Source organism: Panthera uncia, chromosome A2, assembly GCF_023721935.1.
Source record: "Panthera uncia isolate 11264 chromosome A2, Puncia_PCG_1.0, whole genome shotgun sequence".
Classification (NCBI taxonomy): Eukaryota; Metazoa; Chordata; class Mammalia; order Carnivora; family Felidae; genus Panthera; species Panthera uncia.
The window spans coordinates 60,400,764-60,414,006 of NC_064816.1; the positions used below are offsets into that span (position 1 = coordinate 60,400,764).

The following is a 13,243-nucleotide window of genomic DNA, read 5'->3' on the forward strand; positions in this document are numbered from 1 at the left end:
AGAGAGAGAGAGGGAGACACAGAATCCGAAGCAGGCTCCAGGCTCCAAGCTGTCAGCACAGAGCCCCACGCGGGGCTCGAACCCACAAACCGTGAGATCTGAGCTCAAGTCAGACGCTCACCTGAGTGAGCCCCCCAGGTGCCCCAAGGAGCTCTGATTTCTGTAGTTACTGTTTTAAGGAGCAGCTGGCAGAGCTGAGAAGGTAGCGGAGGGCGAGCGGTCATGCACGCGCCTGTGCCTCTCGTTCCGGGGTCTGGGGAAACTCGGGACCCGCGGGAGGTACAGGGCTGCCTACTCTGTCCTTTCCTCTGATGGCGCTTTCATTTTTGAGAAAATGGACACACATGTGACCCTCACTTACTCTTGGTCTCTCCCGCTTTTTGCAAAACACAAGCAAAATCTCAGCACGCGTGTAGAGAGACGTTCGTTTGGATTTGAAATCCGTTTGATCCCACAGAGCCTCTCCTACAGAATGTAGTGACAGCGGATTGCAAGCTAGCAAATTGTGAAAATTAGCAGCGTTTGTAAACCAAAGAGCCGCCGGGGTTCCTGCTGGGCACCCCCTCCCCCCACTGCTTCTGTCTGCGGCCAAGGGGCTGCTCACACTGCACAGGGTACCTGTGTCATTGGCAGGGTCCTTCGGGAGGGGGCGGGGCTCACTCCCCACCTGCTCCCTCCTTGGGGCCGCCTCCTCTTTGACCTCCTGGGACACACACCTCCTGTGTGTCCCCGCTGGGCACCAGGGACTCTGCATGGCGGGGGTGGGGGAGGGCTTGTTGAAAGGAGGTGTTAAATCCCAGCCAACCCACCATTGTGGTTGGTGCCCGGATTCCCATACCCCAGAGCAGAACAAAACCAGAACGTTGTTGGTTCCGGTCTGACACTAATGTGCTGTCCTCTTACCTAAACTGGTGAGAAGACCCCAGTGGGGCTCAAGCCTCGGAAAGCAAGTTGAGGGGTTCTCCTGCTCATCTGATGGCTTCCTTCTGGAGCACCGCGCTGCACGGCCCTTCCTCCGGATCTTGCTTTTCAAAGAGCGTTTCTCACTTTCATGGTGGAGATTTGGGGGATGGCGGCCTTTTAAAGAGGTGCCTGTGGTCGCCTGGGTGGCTCAGTCGGTTAAGAGTCTGACTCTTGGTTTCAGCTCAAGTCATGATCTCACGGTTCATGAGTTTGAGTTCTGCATCAGGTCATGATCTTGTGGGTTTCAGCCCCGCATAGGGCTCTGTGCTGACAGCTCAGAGCCTGGAGCCTGCTTCGGATTCTGTGTCTCCCTCTCTCTTTGCCCCTTCTCTGCTCAAGCCCTGTCTCTCTCTCTCTGCAAGTAAATAAACTCAAAAAAATTAAAGGGGCACCTGGGTGGCTCAGTCGGTGAAGCGTCTAACTTCAGCTCAGGTCATGATCTCACAGTCGGTGGGTTTGAGCCCCGCATCGGGCTCTGTGCTGACAGCTCGGAGCCTGGAGCCTGCTTGGGATTCTGTGTCTCCCTCTCTCTCTGCCCCTTCCCTGCTCGCGCTCTGTCTCTGTCTCTGTCTCTCTCTCTCAAAAAGCAATAAACATTAAAATTTTTTTCCCCAGGACCGTTGTGCCAGGAGCACTGGCTGCCTTCTGGCTGTTGGGGCTCCCTGCCGGGCGAGGAGGCAGCCTGTGTGCTCTTCAAAAGATTGTATTTAAATATTTACCATATGTAAAATATGTAAATTGTAGGACTCTTGGAAGCTAGCACTGGATGAGAAGCTGTGACCCCTCTGAATCACTGAGGGGGAGGGCCCGGAGGGTGGGGGCTGGCGTAGCCTGGTCCTTCTCAGAGCCAGGTGGGCAGAGCCTGCGAGGCTCAGCTTCCAGAACAGGACAGACTGACAGGGCAGGACGGCTGACGCGACGGCTCCTCTCCTGCGGCCCGTTGGTGAAGTGCTCCCGCTTGTCCCCTGCTGCCCCGGTGGGATTCTCGTTCTGTGTTAGCGTGTTTGTGGCACCCAGCGTGTCCCTTGCACAGGGAAGGGTCCCGGTGGCTTGTGTGCTGGGAGGCGACTTAGTGGTCCCGCCTCTGTCAGGAACAGGTCACCTGCTGGGGACAGTTGCCACAGTCGTGTGCTCCTGTTTCGGCTTCTGGAAGTCAAGGGTGTGTCCGCGCCGGGAGGCTTCTCGGGGCGCCGTTTCCCCGGAGGGGACTCCGGTTCCTGAAGGCTGCAAGCTGACTCACAAGGATCTTCCTGCGCACTCTGCTGGGTTGTGCATCGCAGAGCTCATCGCCCAATTACCCAGTGAGAGACTGTGTCCTGAAAACGTCTGGCCGTGGGTCTGGCACATCAGGACTGCTGAGCACAGGAGCCGTCGCTCGTTCCGTCTGTGGGTCGGGGGCTAGGTGTATTCCCGCCTCCTCGATTAAAGCCAGGGAAGGATGACAGGTCCAAGGTATGTGCGACCGTGAAGGGCAGTGTATTCGTAACAGAGGAACGGGAGGACAGAAAGCCAATATTAGGGTAGTTTTTGATCTCCCGGCAATGACCCAACAGTTTGAAGTTAAGAAAAGATGTTCACGCAACCCGATCAAAATAAGAACCCGACCGTGGTAGTTTAACATTTTATAATTGAACACACCCCCAAAACGCTGGCAGCTTTACACGGTAGAAGGAGCAAGGTGGGGACTTTGGACCTGCGGCCTCGTCCCCCTCCCTCTGCACACAGACATTCCTTGCAAAATCGGAAGCCTCTGCGGAAGGGAGGGGAGAAAATAGGGGCGGCCCCTGCAGCCGGAGTCTGGAACCCCAGCTCCGGCACAGGCTGCCTGACGCAGGAGGGCGTTTCCGGTGTCTGCGCCGTGGCTCTGTGGATGTGAAGGAGATGCAGACGGGCGTCCTCACACGGATGTGACAGGGCTGCTCACACAGGTGCCCTGCGGCCTGAAGGACGGACAGCACGGAGCCTCTGGAGGGTTTTCATCTACTTCGGATGCCAGCCCCTCCTCTCTGATCACAAGTATGGAAGGGCTCAGGGCGTGAGGATGGCCTTCTCTTCCCCCTGCGGCCCCACCTCTGCGGGAAGGTGCTCCCAAATTAGCATCTTCAGGAAGCCTCTGCGAGAAGGGAGGGGGGCTGGGCAGAGAAGCTCAGACCTTCCTCCACTTTCAAGGGGGTTTTGTCCCGATAAACTCATCTGAAGTCGAAAACATCATAAGCAGAAGGTGAATTTGACACACCCACCGTCCCAGACATGACGGCTGAGCCTGGCTCGTGTTAAACGTGCTGGGAACACCTACACGAGCCTACAGGCGGGTAAAACGCTCTTCTCACAAAGCCTGTTTTATAATAAGCTGCAGAATGTCTCATGAAACTGGTTGAACTCGGACCTGAAGGTGAGAAGCCGAACGGCTGTGTGGGAGCAGAAGGGTGGTCAGGGCCTCGGTTGCTGACCCTTGTGACCACATGGCTGCCTGGGAGCCGCTCAGGTCCTAGCGAGTGTCACCAGCGCGGGAAGAGATCTCTGTTCAAGAGAACATGTATGCACGTCACTGTTGTACCATCAGAGAACTTGCATTAAGTCGGAGCTTCTGTGTAAGAAGAGGGGAAACACTTGCAGCTGAGGACACAGTGGTGGCCATCCTGTGTGTCCCCTGGGAATGGTGGGGGAATCGGATAACATGAGACTTTGGACTTTACTGTAAAGGCAGGTGTCTTATGTCCAGGTAAAAAAAAAATAGCGACTCTGTTTCCTTTATGTTTCTCCTTGGAAATCCTCTGGAGCTGCTGGGGGGGAAGGGTGGGATGCTGGGGAGAGGTGTGCATGTCCCGTGGTCCAGAGCGGGGGTGTGATGTGTGGTGTGGGGGGGGGCGTGGAAGGGGAGACCCTGACACCTCGGATGTGTCGCGGGGGGTGACGGGAGACTTGGTTAGGATGATGTAAGTTTGAGTCTGGTGACTGGGGGCAGGATGAGGACATTAATGGTCCTGGATGAGCTGGGGACTCCTGGCTGGGCCTGCGTTTCTCCCAGACGAGGAGGGAAATCGAGCTCCAGGAGCGGGATCCTGCTTCATCCCAAGTAGGAGAACTGCGGTTCAGTCCTGGTACTAACCGCCTGCAAGGGAGCGCAGACCCCACGGGGCGGTGGCCTTCAGATACCAGCTACACCCCCAGGGTCCCGGGCCGCCCCTCCCTCTGACCGGCTGGCTGTAACTTTGAGGGGCCCCAGGACCCCATCCGCTCTGACAGGTCACCAGAATGGCTCACGGCATCAGGACGGCACTGCGCGTACGACTCGTGTTCATGAGAAGCGTGCAAATCGTCAGGGCCAGCCTCACGGTCTGGGGCGGACGCACACCCCCGTGCCCTCTTCCCCGGCAGCCCCAGAGGTCAGCGGGACCACCGCGCCAGCCTTCTAGTCATGTGATTTGCTATATGTTTTGAACCTGGCTCCTTGGACAAAATCTATCCTCCAGAACATTATGGAGCGAGTTCGTTTCCTTGCCTCGTGGCGGTTCTTTAGCTGTCAGAAAGTGCGTCATGCTGTGTCTTGCCCAAGTGTGTGTGTGTGTGTGTGTGTGTGTGTGTGTGTGTGTGAGTGTGTGTGTATCTTCAGGTTCATCGAGTCCAAGATCCTCCCATATTTCTAGAAGCATCCGCTTCCCAAGCCCTCGTCAGCTAACCGCGTTTCTCTGCATGCTGTCTGATCTAGAAAGCTCTCATTCCTGTGCGCAGCCAGGAGCCACACGAAGCACTGAATACACACGCCTCCCACTCCCAGCACCCAGCGGGACACTTGCCTCATCTGGGAGGGCCCCACAGTTTTGTAAGCCTCTGCACAGCCTGCTGACGGTGTCTGTCCCTGCACAGCATGAGCAGGGCCGCCCGCGAGCTAGAGGGTGTGGGGGCTGGCACGTACTGTGAGGAGGGGTGACGCTAAACTCAGGGAAAGAGACAGATGGGAGGAAAACAGGTGTTACAGGTCCAGACAGGCAGGGAGCCAAGACCACACAACTCTGTTCAGGACACACGTGTAAATAAATCCAGTGCATGATGCGATCTAGGAAACCGCACGGCTGGCATTCGGCACACACAGTGCGAGCCCCCAGCAGAACATCTGGAAGATAGTAATTTAAAGTCAAAGAAATCATTCTGGAACACTGCACAGTGGGCTTGCTGAACCAGGAGGCTCCACCATTCTTTCTGCTGTGAAAGAAGTTGCTTCGGCCTGTGGCTGAGTCCACTACGGATGGGGAAAAGCTGGCATCACCGGAGGGGGGAGCAGGTGGCCCGTGAATGGAAGTCAGGACTCTTTGGTGGCAAAGCCGTGGGGTGTTTGGAGAACTGTAGCGATTTTCAGTTCTGTACCTTTTAATTTATTTATGTTTACTCCTACCCCTGCGGTGTTTCTGGAAGGATTTAATATGCTGCCGTAAGAGAATGCAAAACACGATAATGGGCTTCATTAAGGGAGCCCAAAGGGAAGAGGAACACAGGCTGCCCAGGAACCGTGCCCGTGGAGGTGGCCCCCACACATGTAGCTGCGGGCATTTGAAACAGCCAATCAGAGGAGGGAAACCAACTGGCTCACGTTGGACAATAAGGTGAAACACAAGTCCTTTGCCTCAAGTTCCGGAGTCCTGGGTACCCAACGGGCTGCCATCGGCTGGGGTAGGGAAGGCCGTGTGACGACACGAGCAGCCTTTATGGTAAGATCCTTAAAACTGAGAAGTTGGTGGCGATTTCCCCATGTTGGCTGTTGTCTACACTAACGCACAAGCCCCCGGAAGTCGAACGATGAAAAACCGAAGAAGGGGTTCCACACACGCAGCTGGGCCATTGAGACGGTTCAGTTTTCGCTCTGTCTAGATGTGGCTTGGTCGAGAGGGGAAGTTTTGATTATTGCCCTGGTTCCATCGGATAATCCCCTTGCCTGTTGTAATTTAGTCTTTCTGAGTCCGTTCCTCCACCCCCACAAAATGTGGCTAATGTATCATTTCCGCCACAGGGATGCTTATAAGGATTGGGCCATAAAACGTCAGCCCCGCGCCTGCCGTGCGAGGCACGTCCTGAACATGCTGGTTGTTTCTGACAACAGGACTGCAGGGTCCCCGCCCTGGCCAGGATGCACAGTGCATTTGCCCTTCTGGGTCCCCGTGGGTCACGCCTGGACCGAGCGGACAGGAGGCGCCTCCTGGGCATGGGGTCTGCTCACCGTGCGGGCAGAGGGCTCACCTCTCCATTTTTCCTTCACAGGAGTAACTCTGTACAGCCACCCGTACGGAGGGGCCTTGATGAACGAGGACAAGATGTGAGTCTCGGGACCACTGGGTGAGGGCAGAACAGAGTCTTGGGGTGGCTCCAGGGTGCCGGCCTGCTGCATTTGTGCGGAGTGGTGCTGGCCTGGGCGCTTCTTTGCAAAGTGTAAAGAAAATGAGTGTTAAGAAGGGAATGTGCACTGACCGAGTTTAAAACATGAGCTTATCCTACACCCCAGTGTTTCTAAGTCAAAATTGTCTAAGGGAGTGAACTTCCTGAAGTTCAGGGGCCCCACATCTTCCAGACACTTTTTTGGGGTAGAATGGCTTTTTTTAAAAAAAAGATTTTGTTTTTTTAAGTCCTTTCTACCCACAATGTGGGGCTCGAATTCACAACCCCGTGATTAAGGCTCACACGCTCCACTGACTGAGCCAGCCAAGCACTTGGGGTACAGTCTTTTTTTAAAAAATGTTTTTAGAGTTTATTTATTTTTGAGAGAGACAGAGAGAGAGAGAGAGAGAGAGAGAATATGAGTGGGGAAGGGGCAGAGAGGGAGACACAGAATCCTAAGTAGGCTCCAGGCTCTGAGCTGTCAGCACAGAGCCCGATGCGGGGCTCGAACTCACAAACCTCGAGATCATGACCTGAGCTGAAGTTGGATGTTCAGCCATTGAAACACCCAGGCGCCCCACTTGGGGTAAGTCTTAAACACGGTGTTCATGTAGTGAGCATAGTGAGGCCTTTTGGAGAGTTCCCCATGCCAGACTTTGCTCACAGACACATGGAGTCATGGGCGGTGATAAAGCCGCTCATCTCCCCGTTCAGAGTGAAGTGTTAGTTCCCGTTCCCTCCTAGAAGCTGGGATGCTTCTTCCTGTCTTCTCCTTTCCTCTCTCCCTTCCCTGTGGTGCAGCTGACACCGGCCACAAGTGTAGCTGTGGGCTCGTTGGGTGAGAGAAGATGCCACACAGTGGACACTTTGCAATGAGCCGTGTCTTTCCGTCGACCACCTGCGTGTGCTGATTGTGGCTAGGGAGGGGTCAGTCCAGTTAAAAAATGACCAAGAAAGTACACTGTGTGTGTTATCACAATTATTACTACACCTCTCTCTGTTACAAAATTGTTTTGATATTTTGAGAGACAAAATTCAGAGATGGGCCAGCCACCTGTGGATCCACAGCTAATGCCCCCTCCCCGCCCCTGCAGGTGTCCCAGCATACAGATGCATGTGGTTCTGGCGTGGCCGGAGGCCACGGCTCCCTGTGGACGCCACGCTGCGGAAGTTTATCATTTTAGTCTAGAGTGAACTCCAAGATGGGCAGACTCTGAAATGTCCCCTCACTTTGCACCCTTCAGTTGTGCCTTCTAGAAGTTGGGAGCATCGCCCACACCTCCTCAAAGGGCCGTTGAGGGGACTCAGGGGCAGAGTTCTCGCGCTTAGCCAGCGTGCCCTATGCCCCTTAACTTCCTGATTAGTGGTTTTCAGTGCTCTCCCCCTCATCACTGGTTGTCACCAAGGGAAAGAAGACGCGTGCCCTTCCTGTGACCCTGACGAGCTGTTGTGTTGTGCCCGCAGCATGGAGAGCATCCGTCAGTGTGGCGTCGCCCTCTGCGTCGTGCTGGGCTTCTCCATCCTGTCGGCGTCCATCGGTAGCTCCGTGGTGAGGGACAGGGTGACCGGAGCCAAGAGGCTGCAGCACATAAGTGGCCTCGGCTACAGGACGTACTGGCTCGCTAACTTCCTGTATGACATGGTAGGAACTGGGAACGGCGTGCTGCGTGCCTGTATGCCAGGGCTGTGTGCGTGTGCATGTGTTAGGAGACCCCCGCTGCAGACTGTCCACAGAAGAACGGGTCATTGCGTTGGTAAGAACGGTTCAGGTCCAGTGTCCGTCTGTCATCCGGGGCGGATGGCTTCCTGAGAAAGAGGACCAACCAGCCGCACACGGGAGCTCTGGGAACTCACGGACCTGCCCTCGAATGCAGAGTCTCCTACCCGGAAGATGAGATCATAATCCTCTGTGATGTGCTCTTTTCAAGGGGCTGGAAGGGGAGGTGATAAAAAGCATTAGAACTGACCCACCGTCCACATGCACGTGACCCCCACCCCCCACCCCGACCACAGCCTGATGTGTTCTCCAGGTGTTCCGCCCTCTAGGTCACTGTCTTCCGTCCGGAGGACAGCACTGGTGCCCTTTGTCCCCCAGGCCTGCAGGCATTTATCTGGATTCAAGGTCCTCCTCGTAGGAAAGCAATAGCTTGTCCTCGTGACCGCAGCTTTCCCGGGGGAGGAGGAGTAGGCGTCCCGGGAGAGAAGAGCGTGCGAGGTGGGGGCGGGTGTCTCCCGGACCCCAGCAGTCCTTCTCCCCCTTTCTGCAGCCTTTACCTGATTATCCCCTTGTCCCTGCCGCTCAGTGTGTTTCTGCCCTGCGATGCCTGCCTTGGGGCTCAAGGGCAGGGAGGAGGGCTTTCTTCCTGGGTGACTGTGCCCCATCTTCTTCCGATTGTTTCCTGCCTGTTACATGGATTAAATCGCTCATTTAGTGGGTAGTTAGGGGTCCTCACCGGGGCAGGGAGTGTCCCTGGTGCTGGGGATAAAGCCGTGACCAAGGCAGAGAAGTTCTCCGCCCCCCTGGAGACTGTATTCTCACCAGGGGAAGCAGGAAACAAACAGATCGACACACAAGATCCGGGTGGCTTGGGACTAGAGTTATTGAGAGGGTGACTTAGATCAGGAGGCTGGGAAAGGACTCTTCGGGGGGACAGCGTGGGAGCTGAGCTCTGAGAGGGAGGAGGCAGCCCGGTGGATGGTGTGAGAAAAGGCTCTGGGAGGGGCTCCAGGAGGAGAGCAGCAGGCGTGTGGCCCTTCCTGGGCCACTCTGATCAGTGTGGGGGCCCCCGGGAGGGGTCTGTAAGGTGGCCTCTGCCTTACTGTCCTCGAGTCCAGGTGTGGGAAGAAACCACATGTCCTGGAAGGTGTCTGGGTTCCCGGACCCGTCCCGAGGGGGGCAGAGGGCAGTGGCTGCAGTAGTTTCCAGCAGACCCCTGACGGGCGGTCTGTCTGTCCAGGTGCTGGAGCCTGAAGTCTGAGATCCAGGCGTGGTCGGGCCAGCTCCTCCCAAGGCGTCTGTCCCGGGCGCGTGGGTGGTGCTCCCTCCCCGTGTCGTACGTGGTCATCCCTCCATGTGTCCTGTTCTTATAAGGACACCAGTCATGTCGGATCAGGGTGTCTGCAGGGACCTCCTGTACCTTCATTGCCCCTTTCGAGGCACGTCTTTGGATACAGTCCCTTCCGGAGGTCCCAGGGCTTCAGCATATGTGTGGGGGGTGGGGACACAGTCCTGCCAGGACTGTGACTCCTGGGGGCGAACCCCACTTTACAGACCGGTCGAGACGCCACCCCCTTTTTCTTGTTTCCCCAGATCTTTTACCTGGTTTCCGTGGGCCTGTGCGTCACCGTCATTGTCGCCTTCCGGCTGACGGCGTTCACGTTCCGCAAGAACTTGGCAGCCACGGCCCTCCTGCTGGGGCTTTTCGGGTATGTGACGAGAGACGCGGCTGCAGAATTACGGTTTGTTTTCTGGAAGAGAAAGCCCCCTGGGATGGCTTGCAACCCGCTGTCGGCTTCATGATTTTCTCTCTTTTCAAGCAATTACGGTGCTTCTGGTGGGGACGCACGGCAGAGGGACTGGAGCAGGGGGAGGAGCACCCTGTGGGCGGCCCGGCTGGGACGGGGGTGGCATGGGCTGTCGCTGCACGGCCCCCCAGCCGTCGGCCACGCTCAGGCGGTTGGAAGTGGATTCTCGGTTACTCTCGCTCTGACATTCATCTGGAGCTCAGACACAGAATCCACTTAGCTCCAAAATTGCCTTTCACAGGAGCGTCTCCCACGAAGCCTCCCGTCTGGCACGTTTTTCCCTCTCCCGCGACGTTAGCGGTCTGGAAATGTGCTGTCTACCTATATCACTTTTCTCAGAGGAAAAGCAGCAAAAGCGGAAAAGTCACTTGACAGATTTCTTATTTTCTTTTTAAACTTTATTCATTTTGAGAGAGAGAGAGCATGTGCAGGGGGAGGGGCAGAGAGAGAGGAAGAGAGAGAGAACCCCAAGCAGGCTCTGTGCTGTCAGCACAGAGCCCCACGCGGGCCTCGATCCCATGAGCCGTGAGACCACAACCTGAGCCGAAACTGCGAGCCGGACGCTTAACCGACTGAGCCACCCAGGCGCCCCCGGAGCGTTCCTTTTTATCTTTATCCAGGATCTTTGCTAGGGCTCCCCAAATTATACCCGCCTAGTATCAAGAATATCTAATTATGTCTCTTCTTACACGTTGGGCATGTGTCTAGATCCGGGCTGAGCATGTGAGAGATCCTTGCTGAGAGCAGGGAAAGCGATGAACACGCTAATTCATTATAATTCGAGCCTAATGATTTGTGAAGACAACGCATTCTGCTTTATTTCCGCCCAAGATGACAAGTAAAATGAGTTTACACACATCACAGTCGGGCCCAAAGCATTTATTTGGGGACGGAGTTCATCGTCAACAAGGATATGTCATTGTTAGCTGACTAGGATGGATGGATAGCTGGCTGGGAGAGAGAGAGAGAGAGACAGACAGGACAGACAGACAGACCTTTCTGGGAAGATTGATATGGCCACTAACTCTGTGGCCTTGGGAGGAGTAATTAATCACTCCCTCTACACCTTGTCTTCTTCAGTGTAGAGCTTCAATTCTGTGCCGGGAAGAGTAGACAGTTGATAGAAAGCTCACAGTGGGTGGCAAGAGGCCCCAGTTAATGAATTTTGGGCCCATTGTCCCAGCGAGAACTGTGCTAGTATTGGGAGGCAGTTTCGTTGTCAGGGGTAAAAGTGCTGACGGAACCTCCTATTTGCTGTAGTCCGTGGGAAATTCGGGTTCCTGGATATAAAAGCTTAGTACGGGGATTCCCGCTTCTCTGGGGATGGTCTGATTTCAGTGCAGCGATCCCGTTGAGCGGGTGGTGTCGTCGTGGGTCCTGACGGTGTGGTTAAACAGACCTCGTTGTACCTTACTTTCGAGCTTCAGGAAGGCGGAGCTCGTGGGGTTTAAGGTAACAGACAAGATCAAATGGTTAGAAATTCCTGAGAAACGTGGAGGAGTGGTCGCGGAGCTTGTTTCTCTCGTGAGTGCCTTTGCCAGCCTGGGAGGAGCCCTGACCAGTCACCGCATGTGCGGCCACAGCATTTTCCTGGGAACTGGGGGACGCTCCCAGGTCCTTGCCACACATCCCGGGCCAGCCGGGGTGCTGCCGCTCGGGTGAAGGATCCAGGACTCGGACGGGGGTGTCTGTAAAGGTAGCAGGCGGGGTCGGAGGCCAGGGGACCCCGGGGGAGAAGGACTCCGGGGAGGCCAGCTGGGATCTTGAGGCAACATCCCTGAGGCCGCAGGTTTCCTTGTCATTACACGGGGTTCTTTCTTTGCCGGGACCCAGGTTGGGCAGGGGTGTCCGCTCACCCCTGTCCAGGGAGGGAGGTGTGGAAAGCTGGAGCTGGGAGTCGGGAAGGCTGGGCCCCAGAGTGCCCTGTGGCCTGAGGACGTGGCAGGTGTTAAAAGGGGCTTGGAATTACATGGGGTTTGGAATCTGAAGAAATTAGGGGTCAGGTATGTACACAGAGTCTCAAAGAGACACAGAAGAAAATACCCAGTGACAATTGTCTTGTTTTCTTCCTTCTGGCTCTGTCTAGCCAGGAAAACGTGGTATTTAAGCTGGAGGGTGCGAATTAGCAGCAAAACGAGGCAAGGAATGCCAGAAAGGGAATCTAGTATCTGTGAACAGTGGAAACTGTAAGAACATATTTGGTGCATGTTCCGCGCTAATGGATTGTGAAGACAGGCCACGGGGGCCTGTTCCACGTCTTGGAAAATTCACGTGGTGTGGACGAGAGGCTGGCTTTCCCAGGGAGGAAAACCCCATAAATTCCACAGTAAGCGTGAGCAGCAGACCCCTGCCCAGCAAATGCTAAAGCCATTAAAATGATATAATATTGTATTTAATAAAAGAGTAGAGATTGGCACAAGCCGCTGTAGATTTCACCAAAAGATAAATTAGGCTCTAGAAGCCTATTTAACTTCTAAAAAATTTTTTTTAATGTTGATTTATTTTTGAGAAGGAGAGAGACAGAGTGTGAGTCAGGGAGGGGCAGCGAGAGAGGGAAACACAGAATCTGAAGCAGGCTCCAGGCTCCGAGCTGTCAGCACAGAATCCAACATGGGGCTCGAACCCATAGACAGTGAGATCATGACCTGAGCTGAAGTCAGACACTTAACCGACTGAGCCACCCTGGCACCTGGTCCCTCACGTTCTGATGGGGGCTCTGGGCTTCCCGGTGGGATCTCGAGGCAGCCATGTTCCTGGATTGTGCTCCTGAGGATGACACATTGGCCGAGTGCAATATACATAATCCTGCTGCACCTTGTGCCGGCCGCGTCCCGTCAGATGCCCCGTGAGGTGTTGCTACCCCAACGCCCCCAAACCCCAGTCGCACATTTGACGGAGAGACTTGGCTGGATGCCGTGTCCTATGGGGAGCAAGAAGGGCTTGGCCTTTTGTTGCAGAGGCGTGAGAGGACCGACGTGTTCACCTTCAGCTGCTTAGAGAGCTGTCCTGTGGAAAAGGAACGCGACTTGTCACTGTTGCAGAATCTGGCCTTTGGATCAGGAGTTTATTTAAAGAGATTTTCGGTTCACTCATAAGAGGGAATTTTATAGCAGTTATTTACAGCTGCCCCGAAATTTAACTCACAGATTGTTAATAACACTTACATTGCCATTATAAAAATCATTTTGGGGGCGCCCGGGTGGCTCAGTCGGTTGAGTAACCGACTCTTGATTTTGGCTCAGGTCATGGTCCTTGGGTCGTGAGATTGAGCCCCGTGTTGGGGCTTATACGCTGAGCACAGAGCCTGCTTCAGATTCTGTGTCTTCCTCTCTGTCTGCTGCTTCCCCGCACTCGCTCGCTCTCTGTCTCAAAAATAAACTTTAAAAAA

General features: G+C 55.1%; 1 protein-coding gene across 1 annotated transcript in view; it reads left to right on the forward strand.

Moving 5' to 3' along the window:
• Positions 1–13,243, forward strand: part of ABCA13 (ATP binding cassette subfamily A member 13) — a 313,586-nt gene that overhangs the window by 199,426 nt on the left and 100,917 nt on the right. The window contains exons 36-38 of the mRNA XM_049642263.1: positions 6,217–6,271; positions 7,795–7,972; positions 9,641–9,756. Of these exons, the coding sequence (XP_049498220.1) occupies positions 6,217–6,271; positions 7,795–7,972; positions 9,641–9,756 (349 nt within the window). The remainder of the gene's footprint in view (positions 1–6,216; positions 6,272–7,794; positions 7,973–9,640; positions 9,757–13,243) is intronic.